At 45.1% G+C, this 24247-nt stretch overlaps 3 protein-coding genes across 5 annotated transcripts in view; 2 read left to right on the top strand and 1 right to left on the bottom strand.

Moving 5' to 3' along the window:
* The window catches only part of LOC101077772 (acid-sensing ion channel 1), a 28467-nt gene extending 16447 nt beyond the window's left edge, over positions 1–12020 (top strand). Inside the window, exons 3-10 of one of the 2 annotated variants that reach the window (XM_011602633.2) lie at positions 7489–7639; positions 7725–7852; positions 8251–8401; positions 8496–8552; positions 8704–8857; positions 9248–9339; positions 9433–9512; positions 9636–12016. In XM_011602633.2, coding sequence (XP_011600935.1) covers positions 7489–7639; positions 7725–7852; positions 8251–8401; positions 8496–8552; positions 8704–8857; positions 9248–9339; positions 9433–9512; positions 9636–9752 — 930 coding nt within the window. In that variant the 3' untranslated portion in view covers positions 9753–12016. Of the gene's footprint in view, positions 1–7488; positions 7640–7724; positions 7853–8250; positions 8402–8495; positions 8553–8703; positions 8858–9247; positions 9513–9635 lie in introns of both variants that reach the window. The other variant, XM_029833887.1, reaches the window with a different exon arrangement.
* A 1275-nt stretch (positions 12021–13295) lies between these two features.
* LOC101071719 (glycerol-3-phosphate dehydrogenase [NAD(+)], cytoplasmic) lies at positions 13296–17428 on the top strand. Its single transcript, XM_003963443.3, has 8 exons — positions 13296–13444; positions 14494–14671; positions 14774–14914; positions 15059–15197; positions 15328–15440; positions 16026–16262; positions 16375–16481; positions 16603–17428. Exons 1-8 carry the CDS (start codon positions 13401–13403, stop codon positions 16697–16699), a joined length of 1056 nt encoding a protein of 351 aa, XP_003963492.1. The 5' UTR covers positions 13296–13400; the 3' UTR covers positions 16700–17428.
* Positions 17429–17904: 476 nt separating this feature from the next.
* On the bottom strand, positions 17905–23997 carry g6pd (glucose-6-phosphate dehydrogenase). 2 transcript variants are annotated; one of them, XM_011602632.2, is made up of 13 exons: positions 23898–23997; positions 22068–22189; positions 20832–20869; positions 20642–20750; positions 20232–20449; positions 19955–20113; positions 19696–19821; positions 19514–19607; positions 19265–19451; positions 18947–19182; positions 18797–18873; positions 18631–18723; positions 17905–18555 (listed from the first exon to the last, which is right to left on the bottom strand). In XM_011602632.2, the coding sequence occupies exons 1-13, from the start codon at positions 23917–23919 to the stop codon at positions 18465–18467; spliced, it is 1572 nt and encodes a 523-aa protein (XP_011600934.2). In that variant the 5' UTR covers positions 23920–23997; the 3' UTR covers positions 17905–18464. The 2 variants fall into 2 exon arrangements, with proteins under 2 accessions (XP_011600934.2, XP_003963491.2); XM_003963442.3 differs by lacking the exon at positions 23898–23997 and adding an exon at positions 23706–23864.
* Between the last annotated feature and the right edge of the window lie 250 nt (positions 23998–24247).

Genomic DNA, 24247 nt, shown 5'->3' with positions numbered 1-24247 from the left:
ACCTGAGGTGAGATTACAATGTTTTGGTGATTCAATATAACCTTGTGAAACATTGTGTTCGGCCGACTTTGACCTTTAAGAGTGTGCGTTATCTTGCCTGCCAGCTGGAGTCTTCCCTGGTTGTCACTTTGCTATTGAACAGGTCGGGATGGTGTGAACATTTCAGAGTCACAGCCGCTTACACGGGGCATTCGGAACGTGGACTAATCTCTCGGTATTCAGCAGCAGCGCGTGGCAGGCTGGGAAATCTAAAGTCTCAGTGGATTCCTCCCAGCAGAGTGTGAAATTTGTCACAGAGAGGGGAAGTGCTCCAGGGCCCTTCTCCCTCCTGACAGTTTCCTGCCCCCCGGACTTCTCCAAAACTTCCCGGTAATGAATGCGGGGGTTGATTGCCGTTTGTCGGGATTCTGGGAACATCTCGACTGAAAGACAGTTAATGAAATGTGAGATCTGTTTGGTCCATTTCTCTCACGTTTCAGAGAAATGGAAGCTGTGGGTTTCTTTCCATTGCCAGATTTCCTGTTTTCGCCTCATCTTGACCTTCATTTTCAGTTTCTGACCATTTTTAAACAGTAGATTTTAAGGGGGAAAAGTTTGAGGAAGTTTCTGTATTGTTATAAATAGGCTATAAATATATCAGTGACGCAGAAATTTGCCAACCTCTCAACCAACTGCAGCTAAAATAATGCAGATTCAAGCCGAACCATGTCAACAACAAAGAGGCAACAATGAGACGATCACATAAACTAGAATGAGATGGTGTCTCAGGCCACATTAATGTTCTAAGTACCTCTGAATATGGCACCATCTCACCCGATCACGTTGTTCAGATCACACACACACCCACGAGAACACACACACCACATGCGCGTGCGCTCAAGCCTCTTTGTGTACTAGCTGGTCTCAAACCTAACCTGAACTCTAACCCACTCAAGCGTTGAATCATGGAGTCATTTCTAAAATAAACTAAAGTACTCTCTCGTGAAACTAAACTCTGTGTGTGTGTGTGTGTGTGTGTGTGTGTGTGTGTGTGTGTGTGTGTGTGTGTGTGTGTGTGTGTGTGTGTGTGTGCACGTGCATGCGGGTGTATGTTCTGAGTGGAGTATGTGCAGGAAGTAGTTGAGATGCTCACGTCACGCATCATATCACCATTATGCATCTGTTCATGTATGACGGCTGTAACTCTCCAGGATGCGACCATATGCACTAGCGCGTGGTTTTCTGCTCACCACTGTGTTTTACTGATTTATGAGGCTTTTCCCCAGGAAGCCATCTTGCTATGCTTTAGCCATTACAATATATTTTAAATGTTCACTGCCAGGCGCCATAGCCAAATGAATGCATGCAACACCTGCATGCACTTCATCAAAGTCCAATTATTATTGCACATATTAAAGCCATTTGGTTCCAAATCAGCTGAGTGCTCTGCATGTGGGCTAGTTCTGCACATGGAGTCGAGAGTTTCAGTGTGTAGCAGACAAAGACAGTAACAGAACCTGACCAAGGATTATCTAGTCCACTTAGTCAGTTCAGCATCTCTATCTTACACTCACGTTCATCATCAAGGATGTTAACATGTTAGCATGTTAGCACTAAGCTAAACTGGCATCACATCGCTCCACTCTGCAGAGCCTCACTAGCATTCCAGTGCTGTCTTTCCCTCCACACTGCTGGATGTTGATGACAGCTGATTGTCACAGACAGCGGACGTATTTATCAGACACACAGCCCCAATTTTGAAATCCAAATGATCACCCAGACGGGCTTTAGCACACAAAGCACTGACTCATTGTAAGTGACAAGTATATCATAACCAGAGATTACAGCAAATGACGCCTAATTCACGGCTGACATTTAGTCTCAGTCTCAGCCGCCAGACAGATTTGCTATCATCAGTCTCTGGAGACTAATTTAATCTCATCCTAAATGACCCATCACCGGTCGGCTTCACAAGATCCATGGAGATGCTCGTGTCGAGTGAAAAAAAAAAAGAAGATGAATTACAATACAGCTTGTCAAGCACGTTTTGCATTAGCTAATTATTCATATCGTTGTTTATGTAAATCAGAAAATGCTGAGCATCTTGAGCCAGTTCTTCTTTTGCCAGTTAGGCATTTACACTGTCTTGAAAAATCCCATCCAGGCAAACTTGGCAGCACACACTGGTGGATTCTTTTCCTTGGCACTTAGTTATTAAAATTTGATAGTTAGATGGAGCCGTCACACTACACATGTGATTTAATCCTGTTTAACCCTGCTGTGCTACTTATATTGCTCCTGCAGTGGTAAAGCATGAGCCCCTGTGACTGGGCCCGGGGGCTGTTTATCCCTCAATGCTTACTCAGCTGTACCTGATGAGAGGGCAGTGAAGCTGCGAGCAAAAGCCCCGATGAGCTGCCGCTGCTGCTGCTGCTGCCGCTGCCGCTGCCGCCACTGCTGCTGCGCCGGCCTCTTCGCCGCCCGGTGTTCCTCTCAGAGCGGAGAGCGTGAGCGTGGGCTCCGCACGTGGCTGGCACGAACGCACGGGCAGGAGATTTGTAGGCGATGGTGACGGATGCGACGCGCTGGGGGGAAAAAAGAGAGGCAGAGAAGGTTTTAACGTCCCTCCACAGCAAAATTTAGGCAGGAGAAGCGGCGACGACACAGAGATCAGAGTTAGTTTCCCATCACATTTAGGTTAATTATGTAATGGAAGTATCTAAATTAAATCACAGATTCATCATTGATTTTATCTTTGGGAACAGAAATTTCAACAGCAGCAGCATCCGTGGGTATTTCTCATCCTTCTGCATGCCTCCCTGTCCCCTCTATTCTTTCTTCACCATCGTTGTGTTGTTGTGAACAGTCCAGTAAAGTCAGTGCAAGCATGGCAGATGTAGACAACCACTCTTTGCTGCCGTAGATGGTTTCATTATCACCGAGATGCCAGCAACGTTCTCGTCAACCCTCCTACGGTATCTGCCGGGCAACATGAATTCGACGCCCTTCCTACACCAGAAACAGTTTCCACCCTTTCACAAGAGAGCGGGCGCGCTTGGTTGCACGAGTCTTTGTAAGGGTTATTGAAAATTGAACAGCTCTGTAATGAATGCGAACTGACAATTATAAGACATTTATGTCCTCCGTCAAAACTCAGCAGACCATTTCATTATTCACCAGGAGCTTTCTTCACCGGAGGAAGTTTAAATTGCCATTTTTCAGGGGCTGGAGTATAGGGTTCCCTTCTTTTCAGCAAATAAATGAAGGGGGAGTTTCCCTCGGGGCGTTCTTTCCTCTCCGTGTGGGGCACCGGTGCAAGTCCATCCACAGAGGGCAGGATTAAAGCAACAGAACTGATGGCTTCCCGGCTCCACTGCCTCATCCGTGTCATTTATTTTGTTCTGATGTGAAAACAATGCCAAGTCGTGTTCTTTGCTAGAAACTTCCGCCTCCTGCACATATCTAGTTATCACCAGTCTATTAATTGATAATGAGGACCCCTGCTGTGGTTGTTGTTATTCCGCGTGGAAGTGGAAGCCTGGCTTTCCTTGAATTCCAGAAGAGAATGATACTGTGTATGATTTGGGTGAATACACACTCCGCTTCCTCCTAATGTGATACGCTCACCACTCTCTTCCGAGGCACACCGACACGATCGTCTCTGAAGGTGATAGGTACCGAGAGCTCGGACCGAGTCTGAGAATAGGACCGGCGAGCAGGAGGAGGGCTGTCTCTTCTGCTCGATGAAATATTCATCAAATGGAGCAGGGGCGGGCGGGGAAGTGCTGCAGAGGAGATGGAGACGAGTCCACTGGAGACGCGGTCTCACAGTTTGGGAGACACTAGAGGACGAGAGAAGAACTTGCGAGGAAACGATTTTTATCGCGTGGGAGCTCGAATCCTACATCTGACAGGTGAAATTCTCGCAGGCGGCGAAGGTTTCATGGTAATTCAGAGGCGGGCCAGGTGGATCGCGGTTCCCTCATTTTTCCACCTGTGCTGAAAACTTCCTTCAGTTTCTTCTCCACTGTACACAGACAACCTACTGGTAAAAGAACAACCCCCCCACCACCGCTGACAACGCCACCGCTGCCCCCTCAGCACATTAATGTGAGCTGACAGACCACAAACATCATGTTGGTGGAAGTGCATGGTTCCAAAAACTGGAACCACGGGGTTTAAGGGGGAGAGTGGTATTGGCCTGACCATGGCAGGGATAACAGGAGGGTGTATATGAGGACAGTCAAAGGTCACATTAAACTGTCCTGACAGGTCAGAACTAGTCTGACGGCTAATGAACAGAGGCAGGAGCGAACCGCAGACAGGTCGCCACATCATTGAGCCTGAGAGTGAAACTTAAAAATGAAATCGCAGCTCTTTAAACTCGGGGTTTCAGTCTCAAAACCGCTGGAGCACAAATGCTCCGTCCTGTCGACACAGCTTGTTGTTAGCACCTCGGCATCCGTGTCCAGGATAAAAGCAGCCGGTAACGTTGTTTTAAACTCTTAATCTCATTAATATTAATCCCTTTATTTCCATAAAGTTTATTCACGTACCCAGTACCCAGTTTAGAGTTTCCAGGTCAGCTGTAATCGGATTACACTTCTGAACTACACAAGTTACAAAACCAGATGCTCCTTGTCACCGAGGGCTGTTGTCTGCCCGGGTTTTGCCCTAAAACAGCGTGTTTCGGCATGATAGCCGTTTAAGCAGACAGCGAAATAAGACAGAAAATGTTTGCACTTAACAAAAGACAGCTGTAAAGTCTTTTAAAATGCTCCTGTACAGCAGAAGAGCTCTAATGGATTGACCTTCCCCTGCTGAGACATCCTTTCACACACAGACTGCGAGGTGGGAGACTTGGCTAAATGGATTGGAAAGTGTATGGATTTATGATTTAGAGCAACAAAAAAAAAAGAGACAGATATGCATAATTTTGTGCATCATGATTAACAGCAGCAGAGTACCTTTGAGTGCTTTTCAATATATGTCAAATCACTCACAAGTGCTCGCTTAATTGATTAAAGACCTGCGAAGGTGCAGCCAGTGTGACGCCCAATCAGGAAGTACCAAAGTTTATGCAATTCCCATCAAAGCGGAGCTTTTAAGTATTTACACGTGCCAACGTGGAGGTTTTTCCCTTGTTCCACATGTTGTGGAGATCCTTTCACATGTGCACAATAATTTATTCATCGCAACAAGCACCCACAGTGTGCACGCTGTGCGTCCATTGTGCATTTAATGTCTGATGCCGTTAGTGGTTAAAGCCGTCCGCATCTCAACATCAAATATTGAAACAAGCGCTTGGAAAAGGGAAAAAAAAAAAACCCTCACTTCTGTATTGATCCAAATGCTGTGACCGTTTTCACGTGCGCAGATGTGTTGATTAATTTATTCATGAGGCGCACTGAGTGCAGCCACTGTGTGAATTGACACATTTATGCATTCGGTTGTGGGGGTGAAAAAAGTGTTCCAGTGTTTCACTGCAAAGGCTTGAAGAGGGGGAGGAGGGGACTTTATTAAGCCCAGGGAGAGGAAATTACTGCATATATGATCATACAAAACACACGCATTCAGGGAGGGTGATAAGTGAGTACGCTGCTCTGGACAGGGGTGCAGTGCCTTGCTTAAGGGCACCTCTGCAGTGCTCTGAAAATGTCCTGGCACCTCGCCTGCTTCCAGACCACTTTTTCTCAGTATTTGGTCTGCGGCCAGGGACATGAACCTGCGACCCCCAGCCCAGTGGGCAGACAGAGCCTCTGCTGCCCCAACAGGGCAATAAAGTCTGGGTTTGGAGGTCTATCGAGGTAACAGTGATCCAGTGGAGAAAACCTTTAAAACTGCTGTTAAACCCGTACAGAATAGCATCCACTATGATAAACTTGTAGTTTAAATTCTAACCTTTTGTCTAGTTTGGACTCTTGTCAGTTTTTCCATGCAGTTTGCAGGTATTTCCTGTATGAAAATAAAAGAAAAATAAAGTCTCAGGCTTGTTTCTCTGAATCACAGGAGCTTTTTTGGAACACGCACACGTTTAGCACTTAAGGAATTGATTGGATGTTGATCTGGTCATGCTGATTTTGCCCTTTAGTCAAAGCGCTGTTGCACAAATCATCATTTTTTATGGCAAATGTAAAGGTGTTAAGCTGGGAGGTTGCACCCAGCTCGCTGCCGTCCCGGTACGTTGACATCTCTGTGGTTAAAGTTGTGACACAGGCACGTCTTAAGGCACCTTGAAATGCCAGCCATCATAAAAGAGGGGACTGTGGGAGTTTAACATAAATGCCACAACATTCAAGTCATATTGAAATGGTATTTTCAGGTCATAAATGCCAAAAAGCTAAGCTCGTTTTGAGTCCTGCAGAGGCAACAATGACAGATATTCAAACTGCAGTAGGAGCGAGCTTATTTAGAGAGGGAGGACAATTCTGTCCACATCAGAGCAACTGGGACAGGAGACAAGGAAAGGAGCATTTAGGAGGACAGAGTTTATTTACAACAGGGAGAGAGAAGACGCAGGCGAGGGGGAACGAGACGCAGGTGAGAGACATCAGGACCATAAGGAAGATGGGAAACCATATGCAAAAGAAGATGAATCAAACAAATTAGCATTTCGCTCTCTGCTGTTTGATTTTGATTAACTCCTCCATAAATTAGTTTATTCTTATCTGTCGACTTGATTCCTTGCAGCATATTTGCATCTGGAGCTTCTCACTTCATGCCCACAATGCTGAATTGTTCCTCAGCAGCACCCAAACCTCCTCAAAAATAACCTGATTTGTTCGGGCTTTTCCAATCAACGATGCCACGACGTCGAACAGCAGCCTGCTTCACTCCCCCGTTTCTGTCTCCTTCATTTTGCATCCTTCCTCTCTCTGACACCCCCCCCCCCACACACACACACACACACACACACACACACACACGGTTTATGTGACTCACAACACTAAACAACACAATAAACTCCTCAGAAAACTCATCTCCATGCTGATATGTCTGGTTCTTTGTAAGCACTCGTGGCTTTGAGAACATCTAAGTAGACACTCGCATCTCACACGCTCTCAATCTAAAGCATTCTGGCTTTCCTTCAGAATTAACGCTGTGTTCCTCCTGCCTGGCATGATTGGTCTCCATGGTAACATCCGGTTCATTATAAGAACCAAAAAAAGCATACGAGGGAGCAATAAATCAAACATTCTTTGTGGCTTCTGTGCAGGATTATCAAACTACGCAGACCTTCTCCCTCCCACTCTTTGACCTCTGTTGCACTCTTTTCTTCAGTTTTTCCATTAAAATCTCATTTTGGTCCATTACAATCATCATGCAATCCGAGCAAAATACCAACACCTGGTGGAAAAGCATTGTTTGCTAAACTTTGGCAGTTTTATAGTTATCAGTAGCAGATAATGATCCTTTTATACAAGAGTTATATCTATAGGAGGAACCATATGAGTCATAGACGTACCTTATATAGAGCCATCATTTTTGTCTGGGTTTCTGTTTTCTCAGGTTTTTACCCGATATGGGAAGTGTTACACCTTTAATGCTGCTGAAGATGGGCGCCCTCCGCTCAACTACACCAAGGGAGGTATGGGCAACGGCCTGGAGCTGATGTTGGACATCCAGCAGGATGAATATCTGCCTATCTGGGGAGAAACAGGTGAGGACAACCTCCTCTGAATTCAAAGGGAAGATGAAGCCTCCAGGCGTGTCGATCCGATTGGGTTCTCTTTGAATTCCCACAGATGAGACATCATTTGAAGCCGGCATCAAAGTTCAGATCCACAGTCAAGAAGAGCCTTCCTTTATTGACCAGCTCGGCTTTGGAGTGGCACCGGGATTCCAGACTTTTGTTTCCTGCCAGGAACAGAGGGTATAAAATCTTTGTTACAACACTATTCAAATCCAATCAGCCTACGCTGGTTTGAAAATAAAGCATAAAACGCTGATATGAATAAATGTTTGCGATTTAGCACCATCTAGCGATGAGGATGGGAACTGTCACTTTCTGGGCGTTATCTACGGTGGCGGTCAGGGAACAAAATAGACAACGTTATCAAGTATTAAAATGCAATTGTTCGTTGTTTTCCATGAGGGTGGTTTTTTTAAACTGCGTCAGAACTCATTTGAATTTTTTTTTAATCCAACAAAAGTAGTAAAAATAAGTCAATACTAAGCCAAGGTCAGATACACTGTGTATCCAAGCTCAACATTCACTTTACTGTCACTTACTGAAGTGTCTGAAATATTTAACCATGTGTGTTTGTACAGCTGATTTATCTTCCTCCTCCCTGGGGAGACTGTAAAGTGACAGCAATGGATTCAGACTTCTTTGACAGCTACAGCATCACGGCCTGTCGCATCGACTGCGAAACGCGTTATCTGGTGGACAACTGCAACTGCCGCATGGTGCATATGCCAGGTGGGAAGCTCTGCTCCGCGAGGGGTGATGAGAAGTTGATGTCAGTAGTTCAAAGATGTTAAAGTGATTGATGCTTGTGGCTCTTTGGCTCCAGGCGATGCACCTTACTGCACCCCGGAGCTGTACAAAGAATGTGCTGACCCAGCTCTGGGTAAGCAACAAGGGCTTTGAACACTTCTGACCCGGCTCATTAAGGAAGCGTTCCTCGCGCGCTCGCAGGGAGTCTCGTGACATTTCTAGGTCAGAGGCTAAGGAATCTGTTCAAAAGTTCATCAGGAACTTTCGGTTTCTTTTTTTCTCAGACTTCTTAGTGGAGAAGGACAACGATTACTGCGTGTGTGAAACGCCGTGCAACATGACCCGGTACAGCAAGGAGCTCTCCTTCGTCAAGATCCCCAGCAAGGCCTCCGCTAAGTACCTGGCGAAGAAGTACAACAAATCAGAGCAGTACATCAAGTGAGGAGAAAATACAGAGCACTCAGACATTGTAAATGATCATTAGATGAGATCACGACCGTAACGCATTAAAAAACAAAAACAACAATTAGCAAAGCTAATTCGGTAATTTTTCATTCCCTCCACCATAAGCGCTTTGAAAAACAATATGAAATAGACACTAACATCTGTCGCCGTCTCTACATGGTTTGGAATGAGTGTGAATCTGCCTGAGCTCTGTCAAAGACAAATTTCTGCCAGCATTTGGGGGTCTCTCTATCCGCCTGTCTGATTTAATAGACGTCAAGCGAATGAAATTACAGTAGCTTATTCACTACAGGCTTTTAACGTCATGTGATTTTAACAAAAGGACGAATAACCCGAATATGACCAATTTGCTCTCCTCCACAGGGATAATATCCTCGTTTTAGACATTTTCTTCGAGGCCCTCAATTACGAAACTATCGAACAGAAGAAGGCTTATGAAGTAGCCGGACTTTTAGGTGCAGATTTATTGAGTTGCATTATATTCTGGGCTCATCTCTCTGTCTTCGTAGTGAATGATGTGTTTAATAATACAGCTTATCTTATTTCAGGCGATATCGGTGGACACATGGGACTTTTCATTGGAGCCAGCATACTCACCATCCTGGAGCTCTTTGATTACCTTTATGAGGTGAGACACCCAGGCGCCAGCGCTAACGTTATGAGTTTTTAGCGTGAAAGGATTTGGAATTGATTGAGGTCAAATTTCACTGTCATTAAACCGGCCTTTATCCCCTTTTTCTAATCTCCCCAGGTAATAAAACACAAGCTTTGCCGCTGTTCCAGCAGGAAACACCAACACGGCAACAACAACCAGGGAACAGTGCTGAGCTTGGACGACGTCAAGTGTCACGTCAGTAACTTTCACTAGGCTTCGGCAGCCGTGGGTTCGGGGCCGCCGCCTCTCTTGACCCCCCCAAGTGGCGTGTTTGTGGACCTCGTTCATTGCAGTGTCTGGACCGTGTCTGTTTTGTCCAGTGCGTGGCTGGAGACAGGGGGACGCCACACAGACAGCAGGGTGTCCACAGAACAACTGCATGGTCATCTGCGAACTAGCTTTGCTTGGACGTAGTCACAGATACGACAGTAGCGCATGGACAAATCGATGGTTATCCAGTTAATCGGCTTTAGAACTTTGTGCTGTTATTGGCTCTGTCAGTTTGATGGGTACTGTCCTTTTAATGATCAACCGCTTCTTATTTGCTGTTATTAATCCTCTCTTTTTAGTTATTTCTTCACTTTTTCCTTTCATCACTCATTTATTCCTGATTATATCCACATTCAGCCCATCCTCCCTTGTTAAACCGCAGCATTTTTATTTTATTTTTTTGCGAATACACTGCGCTACCTCGTCTTTCAAGGGTGACAGCACCCCTGAGGAACTCATAAAACCAATCTGAGGAGAAAAAGAATCATGGAAATGAGCTGAGCATGCCAGAAAAAATGGAATTAAAGGAAGCCCTTGAGCAGCAAATCACTTTAAAAGGAAACATTTCGCACAGAAACAGTGGTGGAAATCCAATTAGCCATTTCAGTCTCCTGGGAAAATGCCAATTTGGGGAATATGGCCATAAAGTGCTAAATACACTTGTGAATTTAATATTATTAACAAAATGTGAAGAATCAACACAGCTCAAGAGGCAGGATCTTAACCTGACATGCTAATCAGTAAGCCACACGCAAACAAAAGCTCTTAATAAATGTAGTAAAACATCCTTAAACACTCACATATTCACCCCATCCTCAATAAACAAAGAAACTTTAAGTCACTTCTGAGCAGAAATATTGCCATTTCTTTATTTAAATATTTAATATCTCGGCGGCTACAGCAGCAAATATCAAAAGGGACAAACTTTAAGTCTTCTGGGAAGGTGGTCCCCTTCAAACACTGAATTATACAGCATCTCATCCATCTTCAGGCCCGTCCCAGAGGACAGCGGGTACCTCACCTGTCCGCCATGGACCACTTAACATGACTGAATAGTAATGTAAAAGATTCACGTCCTACTAAATATTAACCAGTCAACTCTGACAAATTTAAAAGATGAACAGAAGCTTTGCACCTACAGGCGAGCTGTCCCTTCTAATCTGGATGTGCAAAACATCTTTTTATAATTTACCGTCACGTCTGTACGCTTCTACTGTGCTGCAGCTATAGTCAAGAGCGTACTCCTACATGAAAAAAGGCCTGAATTTTTAAGTTGCATTATCATTTCAATCCTATTTAATAAGCTTTTATCACCTGTCAGTCAGGACAGTTAGCGTGAGCCAACAAAAACGCCAGGAGATTTGGTCACAATAGTGAGGTAAAGTTTTAAATATGAATATATTGAATGTGTTTTATCATCATTTAGGGCTCTAAGTTGCATGAAGGTAAAGAAGAAGGCGACTGAAGTGTAATTATTTAAATTATTTAGCCGCGTGTTTGTTCAAAATGAGACAGAATAGCTTCTCTGTTAGCATCGTAAACACAACACGACTACAACGTGCTTTAAACATGGTCGTCTTCTGTTGAATACTGTTTCGTTCAGTCTGTCACAACCAGAGCCTCCAGCGAGCAACAGCAAAAAAAGACAAAATTAAAGACGCTCCCCTGTGAACAGGGAGAAACCTTGAGCAGGACCCGGCTCGTGTAGAGTACCTGCTCATAGACGCCTGGAACGAGGAGGAGGGAAGAAAAACCTGATCCTAAAGGAAAGAGATGCCCGAGGAGGTCAGCATATAAAGGTGAAGCTGGAGTCTGTTCCAGCAGTCACTGGGCGACTGGCGAGGTTACTGGGCCTGGAGGGAACCGGCGGGAAGGCTGCCTCTGCTGCCACGCCGCCAAAATCAAACCACTCTGCTGAAATCTGACAAACTGAAAACATCCGACTGATCAGGAAAGGGAGTTCTACGATGTGTATCTGCGAGCGTTACCAAGCACAATCATGCCATCAGCTGTAATGTAAATATTACCGATCATAATCGAATGATATCAGAGTGCTTTGTTCTGTCCAATATTGTACTCGCTGGATTTATTTAGGATTATTGTTATTTTTCTGTACCTATTGTGTGTATTTAACAAAGACAACCTCATGCATTGCTCCCGATGAGGCTGTTTTAACAGCTGTCGGGCGGAAGGGCCGGATTATTGTGTCCAGCTGAGATGTGGAAGGACGGTTGTTTCAGTCTGGTGATGCAAAAGAGAAATAAACAGCGCTTTAAAAAAAAAAAAAGCGATCTTAAAAAGAAAGTGATCTTTTATTCAGGAGCGTCCCGTTGTGACGAGACCGGCGGGATTAAAGCCGACACGTGAAGGAGTGCACGTGTGAGAGGATACGCGGGACAACTTTCCAGGAAGCATTATTGTTTTAACTTTGCTGATGCGGCGTCTCCGTCTCGGTCAGTCGGGTCATGTGACCCTGCGACTTCTTATTTTAAACGACCTTTTGTCTTTTTCTTTCTTCCACTAGTGAATGTTGAAACATTTCATGTGGACTGAAAAATCTGCCCTGGACCCCTGAACACCCAATCCTGCCCTGGAATGTTCGCTGTCCTATATTTAGGAACTGGGAGAGCAGACCCCCGGTTTCTGCCAGTCAGCCCAACTGGGCGATCCTTTCCACACATTCCCAATAATGCCTACTATCTCGAAAGGGATTCTTCATCATTTTTGGCACTCTTTCAGTCAATCCCAGCCCTGCCTGCTCAACCCTACTTCAATATTAAAGCTGTTTTACATTAGTTTACTGCAGAGGCCATTAAAAGGTTGCTGTACACTGTGTTGGTTTTATGAGTAAACTGGGTTTCCTCGGTTTGTGCTTGCTCTTGAGAAAGCCAGACTGCTGAATCTGGAGTTTTGTTCCCCTCCACATCCTCTCGGCTCTTATGCAACACGGTTCTCCTTTGTTTGATGCCCCCAAAATACAAATAATTTCTTCCTTGGCCATTTTACTACAGGTGCTCTGCTGATTCTCAATGAGCCAGGCGAGTTTTCAGAGAATACAAATGAACAGGAACAAAGGGCTGGAATATCATGAATATTTAGAGATTTCTCTTAATCCCACTGTCCAGCACAATGTGGCCAAACATCAAATCTTTACTCAAAAATACATTAAACTATTAGATTAAAAAAATATTCATGCTGTGACCTCCTGCTCTGTATTCTATTTGTGTAATATTAAACATTAATTTGCAGTGTAATGATTCAGTGGTCTGATATGATTTTATTACTAAGGCTGCAGGGACATAATTAATTTATAGCTTGTTTGCTTCAGTTTAATCTGGCTACCTTCCATGTCTGTACAGTCAATACTTCACTGGGGGACTTTTGTCCCTTTATTCGCCTCCTAACCCGTCAGTCCTGGATGAAATGATCAGCTGGACTGTGGTTTAAAGGGCAGCCCTCTGTGGGCCCCCACACCCTCCACCTCCACCGCCTCCATCAGGCCAATAAAACAGCAGCGCGGCTCCGTTACATAAGCGACCAAGTCCGCGGCGGCAACGGCTCCATCTCAGCTCTGCGCGTCACCTCTCCGCAATGGCAGCTCCGAAGAAAGTCTGCATCATCGGCTCTGGGAACTGGTGAGTGTCCGCGGGCGTCCTCTCGGGACTTTTGGACCGTCAAAGGCGGACAACCGTGGAGTCCGCCCCGGTTGTTCCCCAGCGCCGAGTGCTGCTGTTAGCCAGCTTAGCATCCCTGCACATGCTAACACCTGCAGCACCGGGCGGAAAGGATAGTCGGCCAGCGTCCGGTGCCAGTCAACAAGCCGTAATAATAAAGCGTCGGCACCGATTTTAGCCTCGGTTCGAGCAACGCACGCTAACACGCACGGCGAGTGAGGGTAAAACTGGTCACGTGTCAGTTGAAAAGGAGTAAGGGGTTCATGCGCAGCGTCAGCAACATGGTAGCTCCCCGTCACCATCTGCACCGTGGAACGGTGGAGATGTGGGTTTCCCGACGTCATTTGATCGCAGACACCGCAGAAAACTGCGTTTAAATCACTGGAAGTGTGACGCTTCATGGAGGTTTTGATTCCAGGGGCAACCGAACATCGGGTTGCGTTCAAAACCCGTATGATTTATAATCGCAACGTGAATTCTAAGCCCTCAGAGGGATTAAAAACTTCATGTCTCCGCTGTGGGAGAATATTTAACGTACCACAGTCCAGTCAGTTTGTATCCTTACCTCTCAACTTACACAATTCCAATTATATTTAATGTCTTTGTACCGAAATAGTAATAAACTCATTATTCGCTCTTATTTCCTGACGAACTTTGTCCCACAAACGCATCGAAGTCACGTTTAACCCTCATGGTACATCTATCTTTAGTAGGTAAATATAAAGTTAAGCTTTTGGCACATGTCTCACAATTTAGGACAGATATTTCAGATTATGTTGTTTTGGGTGTGAGTCGGGTCACAGCTGAAGAAGCTGCAGTTTGGAGGTGAGAGCTGCAGGTTTAAACAGAACCAGCAGATCAGACACAAGCACACCAGCCAGAGCTGATCTTTGGACGCTGCTGTAATGCCAAAGATAAGATCGCTCTGTTTCTCTGTTTGTAAATGCCAAATGACATTAGGCTATTAACAATAAAGCTGCTGCTGACCTCTGGCCTCTTTTACTCTGCAGGGGTTCTGCCATTGCCAAAATAGTGGGAGCCAACGCTGCCCAAAATTCCAAATTTGACAAGACTGTGAAAATGTGGGTGTTTGAGGAGACGGTGAACGGGCGCAAACTGACCGAAATAATCAACACTGAGCATGAAAATGTGAAGTACCTTCCTGGGCACAAACTGCCAACCAACGTGGTAAGAAAGCCTTTTTCTGTGGTACCCTGTGTGCGCTTACATTAGGGTTTTTTTGCAGTTTTATTCTGGGTGACATGTTTTGTGATGTCATTTCCTCCTCAGCTAGCTGTGCCAGACCTGGTGGAGGCGTCCAAAGACGCCGACATTTTGGTTTTCGTGATCCCGCACCAGTTTATTGGGAAAGTGTGTGACACTATGAGCGGTAACATAAAGAAGGAGGCTATAGGAATATCCCTCATCAAGGTTGGTAAATGCTTATTTGTGTTGTATCCAGCACAAGAAACCAGCTCAAACTGGACCTAAACCAGTTTTGCATGACGCAGGAGATAAATGTTTGAGAGCTACGGGGCATCGTAAACGGTCCGTGCTTGTGTGTTTGTTTCTCAGGGTGTAGACGAAGGGCCCGACGGACTGAAGCTCATCTCAGACGTTATCCAGGAGAAGCTCGGCATCACCATGAGCGTCCTGATGGGGGCCAACATTGCCAACGAGGTCGCCGATGAGAAGTTTTGCGAGACCACCATTGGTCAGTAGCTCATCCAGATGAGTTTGTTCAGTCCTTTAACTGGAGTTAGAAGCTCCTGTAATCAGGTTGTGAGAGGTAGAATTTGTAATGTGAAGCGTCACTGTTGGGAATTTTCTTTTTGTTTGTTTAGGGTGCAAAAATAAGAGCCATGGTCCCCTCCTAAAGGAGCTGATGCAGACTATTAACTTCAGGGTTACAGTAGTGGAAGAATACGATGTGGTGGAAATATGTGGAGCTCTGAAGGTGAGCAGCTGTGTGTGTGTGTGTGTTTGGTGGGGGGAGAGTATATCTGCAGGGCTACATTTACTCTGAATGTTGAGCAACTGTCTAAAGATCTTATTTTTCTAACCTGGACAAAAACAAACAACCCCCTACATAAATACACATGAGGTAACTGATGTAAAAAAACACCCTGCAGCCTGTCTCCAACAGATTCGCTTAGCTTGAATGAAAGAATGGTCAAAGAAAATGTCACTTTCGTTTACCGGCAATGACATATTTGCCCTATTGTATCTGTCTGGACATTAAAATGTGCGTCTGTGCGGCTTGTTGTCTAGTGGCCACTGTTAGTTTAACCCTACTGATTATAGAAGAATGTGCAGGAAATTATTTGGTTTCTCTGCTCACCTGTTTTCAGTAGTTACACTGGTTGTCCAGCGGGTGGCAGCAAAACCGCTGTTTGTCGATGTAGTGAGAACCAGGTTTTTAGTATTTCCTCTTTAAATACCTTCACACCTGGAGGTGGTAGTTGCGATGATCTGTTCGCTTACGACCGTCAGCTAGTGTGTCCAGGAGGGTCTTCACTCACACTTGAACCTCATCTGTCAGAACATCGTCGCGGTCGGCGCAGGGTTCTGCGACGGGCTTGGCTTTGGGGACAACACCAAGGCTGCGGTGATCAGGCTGGGTCTGATGGAGATGATCGCCTTCGCCCGCATCTTTTGCACCGCCGGTCCCGTGTCCTCGGCAACCTTCCTGGAGAGCTGCGGCGTGGCCGATCTCATAACGACGTGTTACGGCGGCCGCAACCGCAAAGTGGCCAAAGCTTTTGTGAAGACGGGGAAGGTGAGATCGTGATTTGCTTTCAAAATAAAAGCCTTTGCTTTGAAACTACAAATAAAATGGCACAAAATGTACAATATAGAACTGAATATTGCTTTTGCCTTTACCTTCTCAGTCCATCGAGGAGCTGGAGAAGGAGATGCTAGAAGGTCAGAAGCTGCAGGGCCCTGCCACCGCGGCCGAAGTCTATCGCATCCTCAAGCACAAAAACCTAATTGACAAGTAAGTCCAGCAACGACGCGACAGAAACTCGCAGCACGTTTCCGTTTGCACAGTTGCCAACAACGCCTCGTTAATCATCAGCAGTACGGTTGCACTGAACAACGCCTCCTCCCTCCTGCAGGTTCCCACTGTTTAACGCAGTCTATCAGATCTGCTATCAGGGTCACCCAGTCTCAGAGTTCATAAGCTGCTTGCAAAACCACCCAGAGCACATGTAAACGCAGCAGACTGACCAAGTTTTGTGTTTTCCACCTGTTACACATCAGTAAAACTGCGGAAGGCAGTCACTCCACAGCTGTCATGCAACCAACCTGGAGAGGTTGCATAACAACGGCGTGTATCCAGCTCTCATTTGACCGCTTTGTCTCGTTCAGAAGGCGACGGTGCTGATTGAGGGACTGCATGCTGCCACTTACAACAAAAAAAACCCCAAAAAACTTAACTGGATTTCAAAATGATGCATTTTTTAAAAACATTTGGGTACAAACATGTTTGTACCGAGGATTGTTCATTTGGCACTGCGCCATACATTCGGACGCTGTTTCGGTCTCCGGGCAGGATGCCAGCATTAAACATTTCCAGTACGTTACCGTCCAGTGATGCTCGTCCATCACCAGAAAACTGTAATAATAGCTGTAACGTCGAACTACAGCGTATTTGTACGCTCTGAAAGTGTCTTACAAAAATCAATCACTACTTCGTTGTTTGTACCGTGTAACGTTTCTGTCTAACGCACAGCAGCAGTTCTTAATAAAGCAAGTGCCTTGAAATGCACGGTTGCTACATCTCAACCATCGTCGCTCTTTTTGTTTGCTTCTTTCAACGCGACCTAACATGTGTTCATTGTGTTTTGGTGGCTTTGCTCTGCCCCGTTTACGCTAACGTGTAGTGTCTGTTGGAGATCAAATCCTCATCTGTCTGTGAATAAATGAATTCGGTAACAAAGTCACAGCTGGAATCATTTTTCACCGCTTTAGAAAGGCCAACGCAGATCTTAACTGCGCAGCACAACGGTGGGAATCTCAGGAAGATGCTTTTTTTTCCCGGCTAATGCAAAACATGCATTGATACGCTTTGAACATCCAATAGTTTCTATGCATTTTGAAGGAACTATATCATGTTTTACCTGAAGGTAAATGCTGAGTCCAGCTTTAAAAATATGGAAGCTGACGACGTATCATATCAAGGGTTCGCCTGCCTTCCACAGCCCAAAAACATGAAAATTAAGGTTGAGTGAGTGTGTGTGTGCATGTGTGTGTGTTGCATTCCTGTCTTTGACCCAGTAACTGCTGGAGTAGACCCCAGCGTCCCCTTGTGGCTCCTGATTTGATTAACAGCTTTTAACAGCAGGGTGGATTTCAAATAGACACCTGGGCAAACCATTCACAATGCCAACAGTATCAAGAACCATTAGAGTCACCTGTAGAAGCAAAAACTAGTTTATTAAAAGTAGAGAAAATGTTGGTTTTACATGAGTGTGTGCTTACCAGTTTTCTAATGGAGTATTTACCTGACTGGTGGCTACATATTTGGACATGTGGAATACAGCAAGAGCAACAGCAAGTTCTACAAAAAGAGATCCTTGTTCCCCAGAAGAGGGTACTTTTGTCGTGGTGACATATTTTGTTAAACACGATTAAGAAATGCGGGTCAAATTTGAAGGAGTGTTACAATCAATTCTGTAAAAAGGCGACAGCAGGTGATTGAACTTGTTTTCTGCTCTCTTCTGCGTTTTACTCGGTTCTTTCACATGTAGCTATCGCTACAGGTTTGGTTTTTTTAAATCTGGTTTTAAGTCTTGGTCCCACCGTGAATGCAAAGCTTGCTGTAAATATACAGGTATAAAACAAAAAATAACCACGATGAGAGCTTGTCTACACAATATCTAAGAGCTGTACTTTAGAACTGCTCTTACAATTCTGGTTGATTCAGAGAATGAAAACAGGACCCGTCCTGCTGCTCTAGCACCTCTCTGTCATCGGTTCACAGTCTGTGTGGGTTGACCCACTTGTATGTGCCTTCATAGCGAAACCCGACTCTCTTCACGAGCTCGTCTGCTTCTGCTGGTCCACGACTGAGAGGAAAAAATGTTAGAAATCAATACTGGCGCCATCATGTTTGACCTAAGGGCACCATGAACATTTCCCACCTGCCATATTTATAAGGAATAGGTTTAGGCTTCTCCTTCTCTATCTGATGAAGAAGAGGGGTGAAGATCCGCCACGCCTCCCTTAATTCATCACTGCAGACAACATGGAAGCTGTTACTCAGGTGGGCCGAGAAGTGAGAGGAAAGAAGGTGAAAAGCAGCCAGACCTGCGCACAAAGTGCATCTGACTCCCACAGAAGACATCCAGGATGAGACGTTCATAGGCGTCCGGAAGTTTCACATCCTGAAACCAGATATTCTGAATTTAGCTTTAAGAAAAATAAACCACCAAAGGGAGCGCACACGGGTCAACCTGCCTTGTATCTGCTCTTGTAGGTGAGGTCCAGCTCAGTTTCCTCTGGGGTGAAGTACACACCAGGTTTCTTGCTCATCATCTTGGCGTAGATGGCCTCGTTAGGCTGCACGCGCACCACGAGCTCGTTCCTGTAACACTGATTACGGAAAATGTCCCCCGGCACGTCTGTGAACTGCAGCCTCACCTCGGCCTTCCTCTCATTCAGAGCTTTTCCACAGCGAAGGATGAAAGGAACCCCTGAGTGGGAAGAATGTTGTTGTTCTGTCAAGAGGAAAATCAGGCGGGGTTGTTTATAGGCAGAGCAGCAGCGTGAGGTTACCATCCCAGCGTTCGTTGTGTACGTAGAGGACAACCGTGGCAAAGGTGGCCTGAGTTGACCCTTTGGGAACGGTGGGATCATCGAGATAACCCAGTTTAGCATCTCCCTCCCCCTCTGGGTCCCCCACATACTGTCCCAGCACCACATCTGACATGGACGCTGGAACGATGCACTTCAACACCTTCACCTGTAACACAGGAGAGCGTCAGCGTCTCATTTAATCACCGGAACACTGTGTCTGCCGAGTACCTTTTCATCTCTGACGTCATCCGAGTTAGTGGATGCTGGTTTCTCCATGGCAACCAAACAGAGCATCTGAAGCATGTGGTTCTGCATCACATCACTTCTCAGGACAAAGGGAACGAGGCAGATTTATTTAAGGGCGAACACGCATTCACACTCGTATATGTGCTCGTTTTTTGTCGGCTCACCGTATGATTCCGAAATCATCAAAATAGCCGCCTCTCCCCTGAGTGCCGAACGGCTCCTTAAAGGTAAGAACCACACAGGCTACGTTGTCCCTGTTCCAGATTGGCCCAAAGATGCGGTTCCCGAACCTAGAGAGAACTATGCATAATCACCTCCTGCCTTTTGGTAATTGTTTAAATATATTTACCCGCTTACATTCGTAGATTCTTTCTTAACTACAAAACACTGTTGTGAAGCGTGTGTGCTTTCAGTTACAGTCACCTGAGCACCATTAGGTTCTGGACCATTTCCTTGCCGAGGTAGTGATCTATTCGGTAGATCTGGTCTTCAGTGAAGAGCGAGGAGAGGTGAGTGGACAGCTCTTCGGAGCTCTGCAGATCGTGTCCGAACGGTTTCTCTACAATCACCCTGTTCCAGCCTCTGACCAACACAGATTAACCATAAGCTGTTTGCACTTGCAAAACACCTAAATAAATGCAACAAAACCGCAGCCACTGTGTCGTGTATTTCACTCAGTAAAAGACGGCCGTGTACTGACTTGGCGCTCATACAGAAGTGCTTGATGTTCTCAGTAACGCTGTGGTAGATGGTGGGAGGCAGTGCCAGGTAGAAGAGGCGGTTTGCGTCGGACGCCCCAGGCAGAGACATGATGTGTGCGTTGAGCTCGGAGAAGGAGCCCCCGGCGGTGTAATTCCCGCTGATGTACGAGTTCCTGCTGAAGAAGGCCGACAGCCGGTCCGATTCTGTTTCTGTCACCTGAGTGGGAAAAAAAATAAAAAGACAGTAATTACAAACTTTCTTTTATAGCTGACCAATGCAGCATGATATGAAAACATGTGCATATCCCTGATTACGTAAACAATATAAGCCCGTGGTTGATTATTTGTTAGAAATCTACTACTCTACCAGCTAGAATATCTACTATCGTACCCTAAAGTTGAATTTTACCTTCAGGTAAGGCATGCAAGATGTTCGAATAGCATCCACGGTCAGAGCAGAGCGAGCAAAACCCACAAAATATGTCTGCTCAGGTAGAAGGCCGTCTCTGAACAACCACCTGGGGAGAAGAGGAGGGAGGCTACAACTGGAGACCCTTTAAATTGAAGTAATCCTCCGAAAAGGGTCGACATTCACTCACCACAGAGTTGGGTAGATTTTCTTCTTGGCCAGATCTCCCTGCAGATGCAAACATATAATCAGAAATGGGAGAAGCCTTTGAATTGTCTCTCAGGTTGTGCAATCGGTCGGGCCAGTGGTGTCATCTTGTTCTAAGCTTAAATAGAATGAGTGTCTGGCTTTGTTTGACAGGACGAAACAGACCCTTGTTTGTAGCAGCATGAACACCAGCGTCACATGAACTCAAACGAGGCGAACGTCAACACAAGGACAGGACAGAGAAGTCTCACAGAGGATCATTTACTCCTCATATTCGAATGTTCAAGGTCCCGTTCGTGTTCAGCTGTTCTAAGACTTCAGGTGTTTATACGTCAGGCTACGATAGATCAAAAAGGCCATTAAAGGAGTCGCACACCTGCTGACGTGCAGCAGCGCCTATCTATGAAACAAGCACACCCTCAGTAAATACCCACAGCCCAGGCCTTTCATGGCCTCGCTGTGTCACAGTGAAAGGAAAGTGCTGACGCTCAGTGACACTGCAAAAATTAACAACAGCGCCACTCTGCTCTGATAAAGAGAGAAAAAAAGAAAATCCTGGTGAACGCCATGGAGTTCCACAGCCTGAAGGCAGAGTCTTTCAGCTGACACAGGATTAACAGTGCAGTGCAGTAGTTTATAAACCCTGGAAAGGCATTTGAATGCATCTGAATCTCTGCCCGTCTGGGGAAGACTCGCTCGATGCACGTTAACATGGCGACACACGACATCTGTGGACACAGCATGTCCTCAACAGAGGACACACAAGTGGTTAACTGATAAAAGGGGAAGCAAAAGAAGAAATTGTGCAACAAAGGAATTCAGAAACAGGTTTGAACCGTTTCAAAAGGATGACCTACAGTAGGAGGAAGAAGAGAAATGTGGAAGGAATGTCTTTTTTTAATTTTTGAATAAAAAAGACATCTAAATAATCACTTAATACACACACCTAAATGCTGGTTTATATTTTCTGAGCACATTTTTAATTAACAATGATAGATTTTGGATATCAACTCAGCATATAAGAGGAACCCTATTATTTTGAAAGCTAGGATGACGCAGCAGTCAGCGTTTGCATAAGCTTGGTTAAATCAGTTTCATTAAGCATGTTTTATCATTTCAAAGATAAGGACATCAAGATATTACAATGAGTCAAAACACTTCAGTGGCCTCATTTCACAGCTCTGTAACCACAGATCCCAACGCTCTGCTTTGCTCTCACCGATGCGCCCATGATGATGAAAACATGAACGTCTGATTGATGGAACTCTTTGTCTTCGTGGAGCTCCTTCCGCAGCTCCCCAAACACCTCCGAGCGAGACAGTGGGATGTTGGCCATCTTCTCTGAAAGAGGCACAAAAAAACAGTTAAATAAAATAATCATCATGCTAACACACACCAAAGAGATTTTTAAATAAATCAGATCATTCCTAATGACAAAACTGCAAAAACTGGCCTGATATGATGTCCAATGGTCCTTCTGGCTGCTCTGGTCTAAACGGTTTAAAGAACCTAAATATAAAGAGAGCTGCCAACAGATCCCTTTGGTAAACCTTAAACCTACTAAAGCTTCTATCCAACAACATTGAACACTGGAAGTTTATTTCTTTTTAACACAATTGGAACTGAAATGTTTAATTTTGTAATCTCACATTCATACAGGTCTACATTTAGAGTGTCTGTTTTGGTTTTTAGAGAATTTCCTGGCCCAGGGAAAGCCCAAGCAGGCAGCTGCAACAATGTGACCCAAGAAGAGTTTTGAGCTGCTAAATTTTCTCAATTCAATTATTTCTCAAAATTCTCTTGATGGTTTAAAGCTTTTTCACTCCTTTTACTTTGACAGCTGCTACAGCAAATGTATGAAATTAGCTCCAAATATCAGCAGCTTTATAAATAAACATGAACTGCTTAACATTAAGAATCAGGGTGTACACTTTATTAAAGTCTTACCCGTCAGAACCGCGACTATTTTAAATGTGATTTATTTTTAAAATATTCGTTGCCTTCCAAAAACCACATTAACCATAATTACGTAACCTGATCTAGAAGGGAGTTTTTAAAGTGTTACATATAAACTACGTATAAATACTATAATACAATCGCTGAATTAAAGCTTCATTTGACCTATTTTAAAGAGTAAATTTAAAAACCAAACCCTTTATTTTCCACACAGAATGAACCCGCACCGACCATGAAGGGTTATTCATGGTAATAGAAGTAAATTCTCTGAAGTCTGAATTAGAACTCAAAACTCTTAATTGTGTTTTCTGTCTGGATTTGTCTTTGTTGGAACAAATGGTGGAAGTGAACAGCATTAAATTGTGTAAGAACCTTCCAACTGCATTTGAATGGTGCTTTTCTAGAATTTCATCACTGCATACTTGACTTTTAACCTGACCCATGCAAAGATATACACACCTGCAGGAGAATTTCTGACAGATGGTCCCAAGCAGCCCCGGAAATAGCCTCGAACACCCAACAAACTATAATGATATTAGACAAATCCTCCACCAAATCCCGTATATAATAGGGCTAAACCTCACTGCAAAGCACAGGGATAAACCTCCAATCTTTCCCCAGGTAACTGGCTGCATTGCAAATGACATACTGTACTTTGAGGGTCCATCCATTGATTAGCTTATGTCTGTTAGACAGCTAAAATTACCCTGCTGGAAGATTAAGATGCTTATTATCATGGATTGCCCTCACGACGAAAACAGAAACCGCCCTGTCACCACCACTTAGCTTTAGACGCTGTTATGACAACATGAGTTACCAACCCTCCGGCTAGCGTGCAGCACCTAGGCTAACATGTGGGTAAACACCGCGGGGTCAGACGGAGCAGAACGAGGGTACTCACGGGTCAACGTAGCGAGGGGATAACCTGGGAGACAAAGCCTGCGGAAGACACTCGAATTTACCCTATCAGTGGCAACAGCCCAGGCTTCCGATGCTTTTTTACCAGCCCTGCCCCGCCGCTGGTCCTGCCTACTTCCCCGTTCAAGCTACAAACCAGAAATGCGAGATTTCAATTGGTTTGCCAGAAACTCACCAGCGCTCGCTCGAGTCCCCATCGCTGTTGAATTCACGACGTCACCACCGGTGAACCGGGGATGGGCGTGGCTTAGCGGTGTGGAGACACACGCGCGCGCATGGGCACAGACGCGCTTCCGGTTTGAAATGAATGCGCCCTGTAATCCAGCAGGGGGCGATGTGGTCGCTCCAAGGAGAAAGTTGGCTTCGTGAAAAAATTATAACTGGGCTGTTTTAACTTGTGTTCATGGTCAAAATAAAAGTTAAAAGCACAGCGTAGCCATTTTGAAAAAATATAAGGTGGCGCTACATCTACAAACCAGGAAGTGTAAACCATATAAAGAGGAAATACTTGAACCTTCCTCTGGC

The sequence above is a fragment of the Takifugu rubripes genome, chromosome 3 (genome assembly GCF_901000725.2).
Source record: "Takifugu rubripes chromosome 3, fTakRub1.2, whole genome shotgun sequence".
NCBI lineage: Eukaryota > Metazoa > Chordata > Actinopteri > Tetraodontiformes > Tetraodontidae > Takifugu > Takifugu rubripes.
Note: the sequence above shows the minus strand (reverse complement) of the source record. Positions and strands in the feature narration are given on the sequence as shown.